This window comes from Polypterus senegalus, chromosome 10, assembly GCF_016835505.1.
Source record: "Polypterus senegalus isolate Bchr_013 chromosome 10, ASM1683550v1, whole genome shotgun sequence".
NCBI lineage: Eukaryota > Metazoa > Chordata > Cladistia > Polypteriformes > Polypteridae > Polypterus > Polypterus senegalus.
Genome location: NC_053163.1, coordinates 111,293,098 through 111,312,874, shown reverse-complemented (window position 1 = coordinate 111,312,874; position 19,777 = coordinate 111,293,098). Strand labels below are relative to the sequence as shown.

General features: G+C 38.7%; 1 protein-coding gene across 6 annotated transcripts in view; it reads left to right on the top strand.

Moving 5' to 3' along the window:
• arhgef9a (Cdc42 guanine nucleotide exchange factor (GEF) 9a) overlaps positions 1 to 18,155 on the top strand; it is a 147,888-nt gene extending 129,733 nt beyond the window's left edge. For all 6 annotated transcript variants that reach the window (XM_039766324.1, XM_039766322.1, XM_039766321.1 and 3 more), the window contains 5 exons: positions 677 to 808; positions 9,762 to 10,005; positions 10,320 to 10,388; positions 17,636 to 17,736; positions 18,040 to 18,155. In XM_039766324.1, the coding sequence (XP_039622258.1) occupies positions 677 to 808; positions 9,762 to 10,005; positions 10,320 to 10,388; positions 17,636 to 17,736; positions 18,040 to 18,129 (636 nt within the window). In that variant the 3' untranslated portion in view covers positions 18,130 to 18,155. The remainder of the gene's footprint in view (positions 1 to 676; positions 809 to 9,761; positions 10,006 to 10,319; positions 10,389 to 17,635; positions 17,737 to 18,039) is intronic.
• The last annotated feature ends 1,622 nt before the right edge of the window (positions 18,156 to 19,777 follow it).

The following is a 19,777-nucleotide window of genomic DNA, read 5'->3' as shown; positions in this document are numbered from 1 at the left end:
TATTTGGATTAAAAAACGTGCTGTTTAAGTGAAAAACACTGCTGGTGTATTGATTATATCCATGCAGTTTGAAAAGAGCTGGTCAGCCTTCTCTTAGTATGCAGTAGGACTTACTGCTTCTTTTGATCTACCGAATAGAGCTCTCCCATAGTTTATTAGCTTGATCCTCCTGATAGAACAGCTAAGTGCCCCTGGAGTTCTGGCAGATACAGCCTTCGTATCAGTTGGTCAGAATAAAAGCTGTCTTTAATCTTCTGTCTTCTATCTTGTGTAACCTTGTCAGACTTAAGTAAGTAAATCCTTGAAATCAACATCACTAATTTAAACACTAAGAATGTTTCTGAATCTCCCCTACTTAAGGAAATATCGCTTGCTTGGACAGCATTGCTTGACCACATGCTGTTGTCGTAGCATCAGTCAGGTAAAAGAAGCTTGTTTGATTTTACCAAAAACATCAGCCCATATCTGGAACAACACCTAAAATTGTATCTATAAAGTAGTTGGTTCCCTTATGGGTCAAAATGTATAGTAGCCCAGCAGCCTAATATGCCTTCTAGAAGAGGGTGTACTTTTAATAACATATTCATTTTACAACTATTAATGTTAGCCATTCTAACTAAAAACCCGGTGATCACATGAAAAGGACATGTTTTGTAACTATTCTTTTTGTGTACAGGGAGATGACATTCTGGACCGCAGCTCAGAGCTAATATACACTGGAGAGATGTCCTGGATTTATCAGCCCTATGGCCGAAACCAGCAGAGAGTCTTCTTTCTGTTTGATCACCAGATGGTTCTCTGTAAAAAAGTAAGTTGTGCATCTGTGCGGAGCTCAGACCTGCTACACTAATCTTCTGTCTACCAGTGCATAGCAGATCAGTGAAATTTTTTTTTACAAAGCTAATCTCACTTTACATTTCGCTATCATTTAACGTGTTTGCTGTATGTATATATCGGAGATTATTAAAAACTTTATTTTCTAGCTACAGTATGCTATACAGTATACTGTGCTGTTTTAGGAAAAATGTTAAACGCTACTCTTGGTTACATCCCCCATGTTAAAAAATGTGACAGCATAGTATGGCTACTTAAGTATTCCTTCCTGCTACTTGTTCTAATTTCACTGATGTGCAATGAGAAAACATCTGTATGTGGGTAAATGAATGATGTCTTCAAAAGATACATGAGTTATTATTTTTTAATTTTCAGAAGCATGTATATTTTTGGGTTTGTCAATAGGGCTAGCTTTTATAATAATTGATCAAGTATGGAAGCAGATGATCCGCTGTGGTGACTCCTAACAGGAACAGCCGAAAGACGAAGAAGAAGAAGTATTGGAAACAGTTTGTAAAGAAAAAAGTGTTCAGGGACTCCAGGACAGTCCCAAGTACTTTTGTTGGGCTGTTTTAGAAGCTTAGTATGAGGATAGTTTTACATTACTTATTACTAATGAAGAAATATTTTATAACTAGTTAGGAATAGAGTGGCTCCAAATTTAAGCAGGAGTGATCAGTCACATATTTAGGGCCTCGATCTTTATTCAGCTTCTTTTCTTTTAATTATGCACGTTATATCATAAGGTTAGTATACAGAAATTGCTTCTTAGATGGGCAATTTTAGAACGGTTGTATATGTCTATTTTGTATTTCATAGTCAAAGATGAAGAAATGGTTGGTGAATGGATGTAAGCAACCTACATATGTTACTGTGCACTAAACTCATGGAAGAAGCTAGTTGAAATCTTAATATCAGTTTATGTTGATAAAGAGGGTGAGACGGAGTAAAGGAGTCAGGTGGAGAAGTTTGTTTATTGGTGCAGAAAAAAATTGGGGTTGTGGACTATTCAGGGTGTGGATGCAGAAATGGTACACTCCTAACTCTATAAAGTACTTGGGAATCCACATAAAAAGCAGGTTGGACTGGTCTAATAACACAGAGGAACTATATAACAAAATGCAGAGTAGACTTATTGTAGGCTCTCTTTTCTTACATGTTCCTTTAATGTGGGTAGTGAAATCCTTCCCACATTCTGCAACTCTGTGATGGCCAGTGTGATTTTCAATGCTGTGGTGTGCTAGGCTGGTAACTTCACTTTAAGCAAGCCTCACTGAATCAACAAGCGTTGCTGGACACCATGGAAGTAGAAACATATGAGAGAATTAAAACAAAACTGTGTGCCATTATCAACAATGCAGCACATTCTCTGTCTGACACACTAACATAGAGTACTTTCAGCCAATGAATTATTCAGCAGAAGTGGGTCAGGAAAAACTACTGGGACACCTTTATACCATCAGCAATATGCCTGTATGTATCCGTGTGTGTGTGTGTATATACATCCATCCATCCATCCATTTTCTAACCCGCTGAATCCGAATACAGGGTCACGGGGGTCTGCTGGAGCCAATCCCAGCCAACACAGGGCACAAGGCAGGAACCAATCCTGGGCAGGGTGCCAACCCACCGCAAGTATATATATATATATATGTATATATATGTATATATATGTATGTATATATTGTGGAGCCGACCCGGACACAGACAGGCAGACATGTTGTTTGTCACCACTACACGTTTATTATATATACAATATTTACAAATATAAAGTCAGGTGCACACTCACAAACCCCAATGCAGTGTCCTGGCCACACAAATGTCTTTTCTTCGGGCCGCCTCCACACTCCTCTCGTGCCTTATCCTTCTTCCACCTGACTCCAGCTTTGAATGAAGGGAGACGGCCCCTTTTATCCTCTCCCAGACGAGCTCCAGGTGGCTTCCGGCATTCCCTCGTTGGCCACACCCCAGCGTGGCAGAAGTGCTGGCTGTTCTCCCGGCAGCTCTCCGGGTGCCCTTCTAAATCTTCCCCCCAGCACTTCCTGGTGTGGCGGAAGTGCTGAGGGAACAGGTCCCCAAGGCATTGGGGCACCTCCTGGCGGTGACCACGGGCCCCTGCAGGGTGGGGCTTCCATGCCCTTAACCCGTGGCCCCCAAAGCAACCAGGGAGACGGCCCCCACGTGATCCAGGGTGGGCGAGACCCACATCCGTCCCTCACGGCGTCCCGGCGGTCGTTGCCCCTGGCATCCCTGACAATATATATATATATATATATATATATATATATATATATATATATATATATATATATATATATATATATATATATATATATGTGAAGGATGGCCGGCCATTTATCCCAGCCAATACCCCTAAGCCGCCAGGTGGAGCCCTCCTTGCAGCGTGGAGGTCCCCAGAAGACCAGCAGGACATCATGGACATTGGAGTTTTTATGCAAAGCCCTGCTGGATGCCGTGGGGCCACAGGAGGGAGCTGCAGGAGGACCGAGGGCTTCTTTGTGCCCTGTGACCGGAGGTTCGTCACAGGAAGAGCGCGAACTTCCGGGTTGAAGAAAAGGACTATTTACCCTGACCCGGAAGGAATAAGGACTTGTGGACTGTTGGGCAGAAACACTTCCAGGTCAGGAGATATAAAAGGACTGTGGGAGCTCCCAGACGGCGAGCTGAGCTGGGTGGAAGGGTGGCAACGCGTCTGGGAGCTGGAGGATTGGTTTATTTGAGAATAGTTGATTTATATGAGTATTGTGGTGGAGAGTGTGCTGTGTGCACTGTGGAAGAGAAATAAAGTCAACATTTGGACTTTTACCTGGTGTCTGGAGTCGTGGACAGGGGTTCAAGGGAGCGAGGACGCCCCCTATCGTTCACTATATATATATATATATATATATATATATATATATATATATATATATATATATATATATATATATATATATATATATATATATATATATATATGTCTATCTATTTGTTTATTTAGTTAAAGAGCCTGTGTAAAAAGGCAAATTTCACTCTGGGTACTAATTAAGTTCTATCTAATCTGATCTAATCTAGTGATTATTCTTGGCATACTTTCTTTACTAGGCTTTTGGAAAGGCAGTAAGGGTCAGGTTTAGTTTTGACTATAAACAAATGGATAGAACTATGGTGCATTTATGACATATATATGATTGATTAAACTGACATGTTTAGGCTGGTATTTGATTATTTTGCCAGCATAATAGCTTTACTGGCTCTGTCAAAAGATATGATTTGTGAATGCAAGCAGGAATAGTGGCTACAGAATGCTAGAATTTATGACTGACTTAACACACGAGAAATGCTTCTCTACTGCTCCTTCACTGTAACTGGGAAAATGGATTGGCTTATAACAGTGGCATGGCAGAAACAATGAGGCGAGTATGCTGGTATTATAGTTTTAATGAGCACCGTTTACATAATAATAACCAACTGCTGTCAATAATTAATTTTTTTATAGATGCCTATAGTAAATGGCTGAAGTGAATGAGCACTGTATTCTTTCTAAGTTTATTTCCTTTTTTGCCATGTGTTAAAATTATTATTGGATATTCAAGGATGACTATCATGTACTCATTCATAAAAGAGGGCTCTTAAAAAAGCAGCAATGCTCCAAGCCAACTTATTACATACTATATAAGAGGTCCTCTACCATATGTTAGAGCTGTTCATTTTAATGCTACTTGTTCATTTGTAGACTGCCGCCTTACTGAAAATGCACCTTATTAAAAATCTAAGTTTATTGTTGTTGATACAGCATGATGACCAAAAGTACTGGTTGCTAATTTTATTGCATACAGAAAAAGACACAGGAGAACAGCAGGAAAGGAAACATTCACATTAAACTAGAAATAAATTATATTAATGTTATTATAATTAATATTATTAAATATGGTATGTACTGGTGCAGATAGATAGATAGATAGATAGATAGATAGATAGATAGATAGATAGATAGATAGATAGACACTTTATATGATACATACTGTATAGGCACAAATAAGAGAAACATGCTTGAAGAGGTCAGACCTACATTAACACAATAGAGATGCTTAGATGCAGAGTTGAGACACAATGGTCTTATGCCACAAACTCTGTTCTCAAGTGTTCTATCTTACCCTTCCATGCAGTTTGCTTTTCGTGATGTCTTTCATTTTTAGTTGCTTAGCAGTTCCAATTAATTAACGGTCACCTGAGACTCATTTTAGCTCCTGACCAAATCTCAGTGATAAGTTATTGGACTTTTGTGTTTATTCTTATTTTTTGAATAATTATGTTTTTGGAGGGTGGCACGGTGGCACAGTGGTAGCACTGCTGCCTCTCAGTAAGGAGACCTGGGTTCGCTTCCCGGGTTCTCCCTGCGTGGAGTTCTTCCCATGTCTGCGTGGAGTTCTCCCGGGTGCTGCAGTTTCCTCCCACAGTCCAAAGACATGCAGGCTAGGTGCACTGCCGATTCTAAATTGTCCCTAGAGTGCGCCCAGCAGTGGGCATGTTTAATTTTAGAATTTGCTTACTTCTTTAAACAGATGCTCACCTTCTCTCCTTTTCTTGTATTTCTTGCTCTGTCAGGCTTTCTGACTTTGGTTCATTTTATCTGTACTTTCTTGTTCATTAGCTGAGTAATGAGAATCCACGTTTATAATATGGCCCCTTGCCCTCTTAGGTACAGAATACTCCTCCATGCTCACAGAGTGAGGAAGTGTTGAGAATTTGTGAAATTAGAAAAGCAACTCTTTATCCCTCTTAAAACCTACTGCATTTTAGTCGTGGATCTGGTTTACATGGAATAAAGTTAGTGCTGCAGTCAGCAGGAGGAATGGAAGCACCATAATTTCATTTCCTTCATCTGAATTCATTTCTTGTTGTAAAGAAAATTTCTCCTTAAGTATATTTCTATTTTAGATTTTGTTAGTTTTGTCCCATTTTAGTCCAGATTCTTACTATATTTTTATTTTGAAAAGGGCATAACAGGACTGTAAGTGCAACAGTACTGCCGTAGTGCAAAATAGGAAACAGTAAGAGGTCCAGATAGATGGTATACTGCCAGTATGGTCAGTGACAAGAGACCACTGTTTGTAATGGGATGCATTCCCCAATGTTTTATCTGGTGCACCACTTCAAATTCAGGATAATCTGAGAAGCACACCTTGTGTTCTCCAAGCTGTTAGGTGGCAGTAGAGGGGCTCGCTATCTAAAGACCACTGCATAGTACGGCACAGCACGGTTCAGTACAGCTCACCTTGGTTCGGCTCAGTTCGGCTCTGTTTGCGTTTCGACTGCAGTTTAGTACCGCTTTAGAGTGGGCGGGATTATTCACGTGTCGTTATAGTTGCGCCGCCTCTACTGCCGTGACACCGTGGAACTTTTACAACAACACGCAGACAACGACACTTTAGCTCGACGACGCGCAAGGGTAAGCATCTAAAAAAAGCACATCACTAGCTAACTTTTATCACTGTTGCAAAACATAAAATGAACTTAACTGCCAGTGTAACATTAAAATGCTGATTCTGTATATTACAGATCTTCCACATTTTGCAAAAAAGTCGCCGCAACAGACCATCTGTTTGGACATTTAACCGTGCCTCAGAGTGGTGGGATGTGATTGTTCCCGGTTTTACAAACACTCAGTGGCTGGAGAACTTTCGAATGTCTGAAGAAACATTCATCCACTTATGCAACAAACTGCGTCCAGCGATGGAGAGACGGGACACAAACCTCCGCGTGTGTGTACCTTTAAAGAAAAGAATAGCCAGTGACGCAGTAATGACGATTTTCTCCGGCCAATCAGTGACCAGCAGAGTTTACACGTCACGTTTTGGTAACGGTTCGGCGCTTGGAACCTCGGCTGAGGTGGTACTTAAAAAAGGACCAGGTACCAGGTACTGTTCCCAGTGGAAAACCCCCCAAAAGTGAGCTGAACTGAACCGTGTCGTGCTGTACTATGCAGTGGAAAAACGCCATATATGTCAGGATAACCCCAGGAGTTCTATAGCCATATCCTTACCCAAGAAGTGGTACCTGGGATTCCCCTGTAAATAGCTCCATGCAGAGACTTAAAAGGCCCTGTGACAATTTGTCAGTTGGGAGTGTAGTGTACAAGAGACTAACTTGTGGGAATAAGAAATTCCTAAGAAAAAATAAAAGGTTGAAGGAGTGCACAGAGAAACATGAAAGGTTCATTTTATTTTTGTACCTATACTTTTAAGATTCTGCACCCTTCTGTATTATATTAATGGTATCTTTGACCTTTTTTGGGTTCAGGGTCTGTTGGACAACCTGCAACTGGCCTCAGTATATAACAGTATTTGCGTATATATATGTTTAGTTTCCTTCAACTAATTAAAATGTAACATTTCATGTGTGACATATTAGCAGTAACATATATTCCTAAAATAAATAAGAAACATTCATTTTCATTGAGATTCTAAAGCTGAATCACTATTTCTTATAAAAGACATTTCAAAAGTCTGCAGAAATCAAATAAAATGAGTGTCGGATTAATTTAGTGCGGTGTTTCCCAAACTCGGTACTGTGGACCCCCTGTGGCTGCAGGATTTTGTTCCAACCAGCTTCTGTTTTTAATTGGACTCCTGGGCTAATTAAGTGATGTGTTATTTCCCAAGTTCTGTGTTTTGGGAACAATATAGAAATTTGAAAACTAAGTTTTGTAAAAATATTTAAATATACCAAGCAGTTATATGGGAATAATGTATTTTCGCCTTTATTTTCATTCTGCTTTTCCAGGTGTTCTAAATGTTTAATTAATCCATTATTTACTAATTAGTGGGTCTGATGCTAAAGTAGCTGCAGCCTTTGATTATTCAGTGAGATTATTCAAGAGAGTTAAGCATTTAAATCTATAGCAAAAGCAGAACTATTTCCAAATGTCTTTTAAATGTAAAAATCAGGCTTTTATGCTTTTCTGAATGGAGAAAAAGAGAGAAAAATAGCAGCTAATTAAATGAGATCAGTGTTATCGGGTGCTGTCGCTGATTAGGAATCTGTTTGGAACAAAAACCTGCAGCCACAGTGGGTCCCCAGGACTGAGTTTGAGAAGCCCTGATTTAGGGGAAAGTATAACTAATTTTGAATCCAACAATCAGTTTTGCATAATTTAAACAAATGCAGGATAGTTTCTCACATTTTTGGTTGATTTGTTAGTTTAAATGACATACCTTTCTTTATGAAACGATGATGAACATCAGGAGCTAATGAAATTCAAGCGGTTCAGGCTAAGGGTTACTAACAATGAAGGGTGAAGTAAGAAAGTACAACATACATACATTGTATGACATTTAAAACTACCTTAAATGTTTTTTTTTAATTAATAAAATAGACACCTCCTAAAAACTGCAGGTAAACACAGTGCCTGGTGTATTTATAATGTAGTAATGGATATTAATCCATTTTTTTTTGTTTTTAAATAATAAATAATGAAAGTGGTACAAATGTGCTAATTGTAATGAATCATAAGTCCACTGTATGTAAGATTTGATTGTTACAATAAATTAACAAATGCTTAAAGTAGGAAGTACCTCCATTTTAGTTTTACAGCATGCTGATTTCATTAAATTCATTTGGATAACCTGAATACAAAAAAACACATCTTTTTGTTTGATTAATGTTTATTACAGTGTTGTTGCTAATTTTAGTCCAAAAGGAAAGGTTTTAGGAATAGAAAAGTCACCAACTGTTATTTGCGATGACTCTTGTCCAACTGTTAATCTCCTGTTCTCAAGAGAAGCAGCACATGTCTGTGAGACTACTAAGCCTGTATTAACAGATACTCCTTTGCAGTTTCTCTTGGCTTAGTGATGGTTAAAGTAATTTTTTGCACCATATGTGCTTTTTCTGAACACAAACCTTTGGAATTTTCAAGTAATGTGGATAAGGATGATCTTCTATTTTGGTGATCAATTCATTGACTTTTATCATTTGAAATTCATAATTTAAGACTTGGTGCTGTGTGCTACACCTGCAGACACACCCATTACCACTCCTTCCACATTCTGGAGAGGTACAATAGTAGTTAGCTGAGTCTCATCTAAGATTATCTACCTCATTTTTTAAACTGACAAATGACCATCATGAAAAATCATTGACTCTAACATGTGCTTGATCCTTTGTACTTTCTTGTTTTTTGAATAGCTGGATAGCTGGATCTCTTATGTCAGAGATGTTGACTATAATTTGTTTATCCCTTTTGAGCATACTTATCCAGTTCATATTAGATCTTTTTTCATCATTTAACCCTATGGTTGTTATTAACTTTACCTACTTACTAACCTCTTTTAAAAAATTATCTCTGGCCTTAGGCTTTGAATGTATTTCAGTAAAATGAATCTGTCCTTTAAAATATTCATTCACATTCAAGTCTTAAGTAATCATTATTGGCTCCACTTTCAAAGTACTCTAACGATGACTGCCAAAAAGGAGATGAAAATCATTTTTTTTGCAAGGCTGAGTGTGGAATGATTTTGTGGGTACACATAAATAGTTGGCTGAAACATACTGGCAGTGAAGGTGCAATGTAAGATCACAATGGTGCCAGGCAGATAGACATTGTTGAGGGTTTATCAGAGGCTAATACTGGTCTCAGCCACATTTCTCTTGCATAAAATGTAATGAAAATGTATATGTAAACAATTAAATCCCAGCATAAAGCACCTTCCCTCTAATTCTTGATAGGGATCAGTAACTTTCTTAGTAGAGAACGGCTCATAGTAAAGCTCCTGCTTCTTTTACAGGTTTTTTTAAAGATTGTAGTGTTTTAAAATCTCAGGTATTTTTTTTCATCATTAGAACAGCAAAGCCATGGTGCAGGAACTAGTCTGTTTGACCAGTATGTGTCCCTGACTAGCTATGTGGCTCTTTTTTTTTGCAAGGATCTTATCCGTAGGGATATTCTCTACTACAAAGGCCGGATCGACATGGACAGATATGAAGTGATAGATACAGATGATGGTCGAGATGATGACTTCAATGTGAGTGTGAAGAATGCATTCAAACTGCACAACAAGGAAACAGAGGAAATCCACTTGTTCTTTGCCAAAAAGCTGGAAGAGAAGATTCGGTGGCTTAGAGCCTTTCACGAGGAACGCAAAATGGTTCAGGAAGATGAAAAAATAGGTGTGGTATCAATCTTGTTTTCTAAAGTGATGTATGTGTATGAGACTGAGTCACCAAGTTGTTGTTAAAAGATCAATTGCAGGGTGCAGTGATAGTAAATCGCTGACCTACCCCTGGACAGCTCATCATGTGTGCAAATCATATAAAATAATAACCTCTAGAGGTTGAGACATGAGGCTAACCATGTAAAGCCATGTCTTAGCCTCAGTGGCCAAAGGCAAATAAGCTTCATATAAATCAACACTCCAAAAGGCTTCTTAAACAACTTCATTCCTCATATTACTTCATTTTCTCTGATTCCTTTCATCACACAGGGTTTGAAATTTCTGAATATCAGAAGCGGCAGGCGGCCATGACAGTGAGAAAAGTTAGTAAGCAGAAAGGTAAGCTTCACTGGAACTTTGCCTTTTTTCCTTTCTTTTGTGGGATTTAGTGCCTGGCTCATGTCTTTTTCACCTTCTGCTGTCCCATCTTTGTCTTCTATTCCTCTTTTTTTGCCCTTGCTTAGCTTTCATTGCTCACTTCTTTTCTTACTACTTCTTGTCACATTTTCCTCTAAGCTTCAATGCTTTCTTTTCTATTTCATTCCACCTTCTAGCTTTAAACTTTGTTTTGTCATCTCCTTTACTTTGGACTATTGTCTTGTCTTATCACTGCTTTTTATCTTTAAATGTTGCTTACTACTTCTTTTACTCTTTTAAAGATCACTAGTTTCTTTAAAGTTACTTTAATTAGATTGGGCAACATGATTGTGCAATGGTTACGGCAACTGTTGCACAGCTTTGAGGACCTGGATTCAAACCTTGATGCAATCAGTTGCTGTTTGGGGTTAGCGAGTTCTCTCCATGTTACATGATTTTTCTCTGGATACTCACAATTTCTCAGATAACTCCAAAGATTTATATGTCATGCTTATTAACATCTCTAGATTTAGCCTGGTGTGAATATGAATTTAAATATACCTTGCAGTGAACTAAACCCTTATATATATATATATATATATATATATATATATATATATATATATATATATATATATATATATATATATATATATATATATATATATACAGTATATATTGTGACAGTATGGGTCACTGTTGCCCCGTGAAACTCGCAGACAACACGTTTAGACACCAGGTAATAAAAGTATAAGAAATAAATGTCATTTTTCTAATACTGTGCACAAAGCACCTCCACCTCCACAATACACAAATAATCATCAATAATCACAATAATACTCAATAAATCCTCCTCTCCTCCCAGCAGCTCTGTCACACTCCCTCCCAACTCCGGCTCAGTCTGTACTTCATTTCTTCCATCCCCGTGACTAGGGAGTACTTCTGGGCTAAAATAGAAACATTTGTGCCTTCCTGCAGCATCCCCTGGTGGCCCCTATGGTATCCAGCAGGGCTGTGAAGTCGAACTCCATTTTCCATGATGCCCTGTGGGAATTTGGGGCACCTCCATGTTGCAGGAAGGACTCCATCTAGCGGCCTGGGGGTGCTGGCCGAGATAAACTGCCGCCATCTCTCACAATACAAATAACAAAACAATGTCAAAGGGTTAGGGCATCACCCTGATGACCTTGTATAACTGAAACAAGATAACAGTGAAAAGCACACAACGAGTTTTATATAACATTTTTTCAGACAGGAGCTCAGAATTGAACTTCTTCAGTAGGCCAAACTTCCGCTCATATGTACTCCAATTAGGAAGGGACAGGTCCAGGAGGACGGATAAAAGAAGTGACGTCAAATGTGAAACAGTTGTCAGTCTTTTGTTCTGCAGAGGGAGGAAGAGAGAAGGCATTAGAACAGGCAGCGCCTACCCCTGGTTTGGTGGGTAATTACTATCCAGCAGTCATAACACATGCACTCCCGAACAGATCATCCACCTGAAGCTAAGCATGTTCAGGCCCAGCCGCTACTTGGATGGAAAGAAACAAGGAAAAGCTTGGGTTGCTGCTTTAAGAGATGTTGTTGAGACTAGCAGGTGGTGCATACCTTGTGGCCTGAATGTGGATCCCAGTAACCCCACTACAGAGATGGGGACACTGTGATGTGAAAATGGTGCTGTCTTTCAGATGAGATGCAAAACCAAGGTCCTTACTCTCTCTGTTCATTAAAGATCCCAGGGCATCCTTTGCAAAGAGTAGGGTGTATTCTGATATCCTGGCTAATTTGTCACTACAGCCTATTCATTTTGGCCCCCTTATCATCCTCAGTCTCTTACTGGATAGCTGATGTGTAGTGAGCGTACTGGCACAAAATGGCTGCCGTCTCATCATCCTGGTGGATTCTGCACATTAATAGTGGTTGAAGTGGCTCCCCACTCACTATCTGAAGTGCTTTGAGTAGTGAGAAAAGTATATTGTATAATTGTATATAATTGTTATTATTTATTATTATTGTCACCAGAGCCCTTAAGCTGTTTCCCATGTGCACCCGAGTGGCAATATATACTCCTTTACATTTACATTTATTTGCTAAGCTGTTGCTTTTATGCAAAGTGAGTTACAAAAGAGGTCAAGATAATTGATTAAATGTCTTCCTGCGGGACTGTTTGGGAAAAAGTGTTACAGGAGAATGTTACAAAATTGATCATCACAAGTGAAGAGCACAAACTAAAATACAAAATAATTACACTTCATTAGTTGCAAGATCCTATCAAAGCTATTATCAATTAGACAGAAATTCACCAAACACGAGGTTTCAAACGCTTCTTAAACACATTGAGGAAGTCAGATTTTGAAGGTGTGCAACTCATTTTACCGGCTAGGAGTTACACATGAAAAGTGTCTGGATATAGATTTGATACCACACTTGTGGACTTTTGAGTGGTTGAGAAGGAGTATAGGGCCTCACAAGGGTACTCCATATATATATATATATATATATATATATATATATATATATATATATATATATATATATATATATATATATATATATATATATATATATATAGATAGGTGCTGACCCATTATCTATTTGGTAAGAATTAAGGATTTACTTAATTTGCGCCGCTACAGGGAACCAAAGCATTGATCTAAATGGAAGATTGACATGTGTCTGCCTTGACCAGGTAAACACCAAACATACATTTTGAATCATCTGCTGTGGCTTCACGACACACATGAGCAATCTTGCCAGCAGAGAGTTGCAGTAGTCCAGACCTGACAAGACCAAAGCCTGGATCAGGAGCTGTGCAGCCTACTTTGTCAGATACAGTCTAATCTTGTGGTCATGAATATGCAAAACCAAGAGACTATTGCTGCATGGTCAGTAATCCCAAAGTTGTGTACAGACTTGGCAGGTGTTAACAATAATGACCTGAGCTAGATATGGTGTTCCTACATCAAGATTACAATATAAGTGAGACATGTAAAGATCTGATACTGTGTGGTCCTCTTGAGGGAACTATAGATACAGCAGTGTATCATAGGCATAGCTCTCATATGAGAATATGACAGTGCAGGTCGGCTCAATGCTCCCACTCTTATTTAGGACCTGATACCATTGGTAGTTATAACCGGATGTGGTTGGCAGATGAGGACAAAACACACATATAGTAAGGGGTAGGTGAAACAGTGCCATAGTGTTTTTATTAAAAACAGTGTCAAGTGCAGTGCTCCAAAAATTCAATAAAAAATCCAAAAATAAAAGGTGCTCGTGGACATTAAAATCAGTTCAGTAAATAATCCTTTAAAAATGAGAAAGTTAAAAACCAGAGACAGTCCATAAAAACAGTGAGTCCAAATGCTTCCCTTGAAACCTGACATCTCCTCCAGAAGCCAGCACTGATCATTTTCTTGTATAGTCTTGACATCTCTCCTCATAAATTCTCACTCCACTTAATACAATCCAGAATTGTGGACAGAGAGAGGCTATCCTGGCAGTGGCAGGTGCAAAGGAGAAAATAACCTTGGACAGGGTGCCAGTCGATTGCAGTACACAATCATACACACATCCATAATTTTGAGTAACGAATTAATCCAGCCTGCTTGAGCATGTTGGAGGAAACCTCATGTAGACACTGAAAAATGTGCCAACTCCACGCATACTTTGATCAGATACAGGATTAAACTCAGTAAGGTTCACAGCATTAGTCACTGCACCACTGGTACTCCTACACATGATGAGAGGTGATCTAAAAATGTTACTTTTAGTGCTGGATAGTTTTTCTTCCTTCCTGGTTTCTTCTGTTATTGTGATTTTTGACACTGGACTGTTTCAAGTCTTCGGCCAAAATATATAATTAGATAAGGGGCACTTGGATTGACAAATAACATGTATTTCATTTATCTAATGAAAAAGCTATGCAACACGAATTGACACTGGGTGAAGAAGTAATTGCCCCCTAGTTAAATCAACCTAATGAAAAGGATAATTACAGTCAGCTGATTGAACACAGCCAGCCTTGTTCAGTGTAAACCTTATTTTGATCCTTACTTTCAGAGTGTAGTTGCCTGAACAAAGATTCAGAAAGGATATAATGCCTCAATCAATGAAAATTACCAAAGAGTTGCCGATACCTAGCAATCTGAAAAGGGAAACATCTCCACAATGAGAAACCATAATCTGTAGATGGCTCCAGCTTCCCTGTGACCTTGCTGTTTATAGGTGGATTTGGAAGATGGATAGAAGGATGCATGAAAATAACTTGGAGCAGTAATAAGTCTTCCCAATACTTAAAATAATTTAAGGCACATCCCAAAATCATCCAGAATGTCACAACCTGTCATAAAAAACAAACAAAGCACTGAAGACCTCTTTTGCCTTTGTAAAGGTCAGTTTGCATTACTCCACAACTAGAAGAATACTGGGGGAAAATGTGCTTCATCTCTGACAAGAAATGCTTGCCTCCTGTTTGCTGTGGACACCTTGATAATCCCCAAGAATTCTGGGAGAACATTCTATGGACAGATGAGACCAAATTGGAGCAACATGGGTCTCAGTAAAAATAGTATACCAGCAGTCTGTCATGGTGGTGGTACCGTGATGGTGTAGGGATTCTTTGCTTCCTTGGAACAATGATTTCTTGCCATAATCATAGGAATCATAAATCTTGATTCATATTAAAAAAATATATAGAAAATGTCCAGTCATCTGTCTATGAGTTGAGACTGAGAAATTGTTGAATCATGTAGCAAGGCAGTTATGTAAAACACAAAATAAATTATGCATCAGAATGGCTGAAAAAAACGCCAAAATTAACAGTTTGCACTCCTGTAGTCCAAGTCCAGACTTAAACTAAGTAGACATGCTGCAGCAGGACGTGAAATGAGCAGTTCATGTTTTAAAAACCCACCAATATTTTTAAATTAAAGCAGTTCTGCAGGGAACAAACAGTGAGCTGAAATCCCTCCACATGCAATGTTGAAGAGGGAGAACTTGGTTGTAGTCATTGCAGCTAGGCTGGACATGCCAAAATGAATTTCACTGCACTCTGAACATGTGGTAATATTACCACTAGTGCTATTAATTCTGTTACTAAAAGTAACAAGTAATTATTGATTATAAGGGGACAATTACATTTTTACAATGTTAAAGGTAGTGTCATATAGCTTTGTTACATCAATAAATAATGTTATTCGTTCACACTGGTGCCCATCCATTATATTATATTAGATTTTGTTTAAAGACCTGAAAACGTTCTTGTGATTACTTGACAAAGAAAATCAGGAAGAGTGCAGATATAAGTATGGTGCACAGAAGATGTTAATTTTTACATTAAAGCAGGGGTCCCCAACTCTGGTCCTGGAGAGCCCCAGTGGCTACAGGTTTTCTTTCTAACCTTTTTCTTAAATAATGACCTGTTTTTGTTGCTTATTAGCTTCTTTTGAATTAAATTTAATTGGCTTGTTTTTTAAGATTTGTTCCCCTGAATTTCTTCATTGTTCCTCTGAATTGTTTCATTTCTTTCCTTAAATTGCAACCAAAGGGAAATGAAATGTGAAGTGAGTGAGCCAACAAAAGACCAATTAAGTCAGGGCCTGAAACTCCAACCAGTTTCACTCCAACCTTAATTAGGCTGTAATTTTTTGTTGTTGATTAAACCCTTTCTTTAATTCCATGGCTTGTTGCAGCTCTCATTGTGCAATAGCATATATATATATGTTGATTTTCTCTTTTTTAAGAGCACTGTCAAAATGTTTTGGGGACCTAAGCAGATCAGCATTACTCAGGCCTTAACCTTTCTTTATTTTCGGATACTGTATGATCAACAGTGTTGGTCATGTTTTGCTGGTCACGTTTTGGTTCATTTTGTATCTCATTATTGTTTTGCTAATTAAGTTAAGGGGTCTGAGTCTTCAAGAGCACATCAATTAATATTAATTCTTAGGAGCAAAAACAGGTCGGTAATTAAGAAAAAGGATAGAATGAAAACCTGCAGCCACAGGGACCCTTCAGGACCGGAGTTGGGAACCCCTACATTAAAGTAACAATAGCTTAAAAGAGCTTCTGGTTCTTTTGTCTGTGAATTCTCCCCTCTATTCCATGTTTTTCTTGTGTCATTAAATTGAAAACAACTTCTTATAAATGTCATGTTGGACACTGAATAAGAGGGCGCCCCTCTTATCCACCTCAAAGATTACAATCTTGCCTGAATCGCCTTGACAGCTTGCATATTGTAATTTTTCTAGTTAGCCAATAAAAGGTGTCATTTTGCTTATCTTCTCGCTGCTTCAAAGATAAAAAGTCTTTGCTTGTCAGTGGAGGAAGAGAAGAGGGTACCAGACTACTGGCCTCCTAAAGAAGACACTGTTCATCATGCTGAATTCTGTTGTGCAGACATGCGCCTTGTGAAAAGTTCACCCTTAAATTTATGGGTTGATGGTGACGTCTTTCCAATATCCATGACACTGTTGAATTTTCATGAGCTGCTGTGATAGCACACAATTGTGAATTCTTCATATTTGAAATCTGTTATGAAGGGGACGTTTTATTTACTTATTTGGCTCCTTGACTTGGAAACCTTACAAATGCCTCTTAATAACCACCCCTTTGTAGCTCCCACTTGATATGGAACTTGATGTCTAAGTATTTCAGAGTGCTGACAAGAAAGAATACTAATATTGGTTGTTTTTGAGGATTGGGTTTTTATTGTCAGTGTTAGCGACCCACTGGTGATGAATGGAGTTGTTGTACTCTGTAGATTTGCAGAGTAATCTGCTGATAGAGCAATGTGTCATTAAATTACAAAAAAACTTACCTACAAATAAATGAGAGATTTTCTTATTTCTGCTGCTTTTGTCTGTATCATGTCCTCTGTTAGTTTTTCTGTGCTCCTCACTTTTGTTCTCCTACCCTTCAAACACCTACTGCTTTGAGCTGTTTCACTTGTCTACCATCATATGTAGGTTACTTTCCCTCTTTTCTCATCTCCTGTTTCTTCTTTTTATTCTCAATCTAATTGCTTCAATTATTACGTTTTGTTTTTTTTACTTTTTCAGCATGACAGTATTTTCAAACCATAAAACAACCATGGCATGTAATATGAATTTATGTACAGACAACAAATGAGTTTGAATAAAACATAGTTTTTGTCTGTTTCTTTCTGTCATAGATCCACTTTTTGTTAACTTGATTTTTTCCCATTTCTTACTTTCTCTCTTTGTCATTAGGTGCTGGTCAGACAAGATCCATGCCCCCCTCTTATCCCCCACCCCAGGATCCACTGAATCAGGGACAGTTCCCAGTGACTGATGGGATGGCCCAGTCACAGGTATTTGAGTTCACTGAACCCAAACGCAGCCAGTCCCCCTTCTGGCAAAACTTCAGCAGGTTAACACCATTTAAAAAATAAAAGAAGTAGACATTTTTAGAAGGACCACCTTATTTTTTGAGAAGCACTGTACTGCAAATAGCTTAACAATATCTTAATAAAGAGGACCGGTGAAATTTGGAGTTTGTAAATGCCTGCCTGACCACCTGCCTGCTTTCGCACATCCTGGACCACCACCTCCTGACTCCCTAAGCGCTGCCCTCATATTCTCTTGTTCTTTGAAATGTTTTTATTTTCTTGTAGGCTTTGGCCTTGAGAAAACTGAACAACAGCAGCAACAGGACCCTCCAACTGCATCCTTCTTGTAAGAGGGACAACTGTGTCAACACGTAGGAAATAAAAACAAACAAAAAAAAAAATGACAGTAATAGCAAAAGGAAATTTTCTGTGTGACCCTCAAAATTTGGGGATTGTGGCACAATCATGGGGAGGCAGGTGCTGAAAAGCGAGGTTCCATTAGTGGTTACTGTATTTAGGTTTCTTGCTGCAAGTGAGTTGTGCTTGGGGCAGTTAATTCATCCACAAGGATATGTGCATATAAAGTGTGTACCGGTATGTGTTTATGTATGTGTATGTGTTTATATGCATATACATATACATAAAATGCCCTGCACTATATATAAAGTATTTGTATATCCTTTAGTTGACTAAGGAACGCATTGAGCACCAAGACTTCAGGCATTGTCATAGTGTTCAGTGCTGTTGTTGACAGGGTATTTTCTTTATTATGGACCAGAAATATGTGTTTTATGTTAGAAATTTCTTTAAATATCTGTATATACATTTGTTTTATTTATTAAAATCTATCTATCTATCTATCTATCTATCTATCTATCTATCTATCTATCTATCTATCTATCTAACTGAGCGTGCACACACACACACACACTCACACACACACACATATATATATTTAAATTCAAGAATTGTCTTGTGCATCACTGCTGGAGTTATGTAGCAGGTGAGATTTTCTTTTGCTGGGGACCTGTGGCTGACACCTCCACCTCATGCCCTTTACCGTGAGCCTGTCTTACAATGAAGAGTTCTAAAGGATGACACCTTGTGTCATCTTCAATAAGAACAACTTTCCCTCAGAGGCCACTTCTCTCACTGTAGCCCAGTTCAACAGGATGAACTATTTTGTTTTAACGTTCAGTCAAACGTAACCATCATGCTGTAACATCAAAGTGGTGAGTGAGATTTCATGTTCAATATTGCTTTTTTGTATGTTTTGGTCTGTGAATGTGTGTGTGCATGAAAACAGTGGGGTTGGGTGTTTGGTTGTGAGTTTGCACTACTGTGTTCCTTCACTTCAGAGGGTGCACACAACTCGCATCTTTTCCACAACACCCATTGTGAAGCATTTTGGTAATGGCAAGCAGGGCAGAGGCATTCATGTTGTTGCTGTTGTCAGTAGTTATTTAATTACAGAATGTTTTATCTCAATGCCCTCCTAGTTCTTCCCTCAGGAATGCCTCAACCCCGCTGTTTTCATTTCAGATGGTTACTCTGCTACAGTGTGGCCAGTAGGGCAGGGTGAAAGTGATCTTGGATAAAGTGTATTGTATAGTCAAGACACTTATTTTAGGTTTGTGATTCCTCCTGAAAAGGAGAGGAAATCTCATTAACCCTTGCACCATTTGAAATGGCCTTTGGAAAGTTTACTGGAGTTGAACAGTTGATTCAGTTCAGGAGCACGTGAGCTACACAAACAGTAGACTGAATTTCTTTATAAAATGTTTTAGTTCTTATGGACAAATATGCTGAAAGTTTACAGCTAACAAAGTGGAACAAATCGCTAGCTCACTGGATTGGGACAGCCAGTGCCCTGAGCTTGCATAGTCGATGCACTGCCCTAAAACAGACAGTATCCTGCACTTGCAAAGTATAGCTGTGTACTAAACCATCTTATGCACTGGGGCTACACAACCAAGATACTGGATTTGTACCACCGATGCACTTGCCCTGTACAACAAATGGA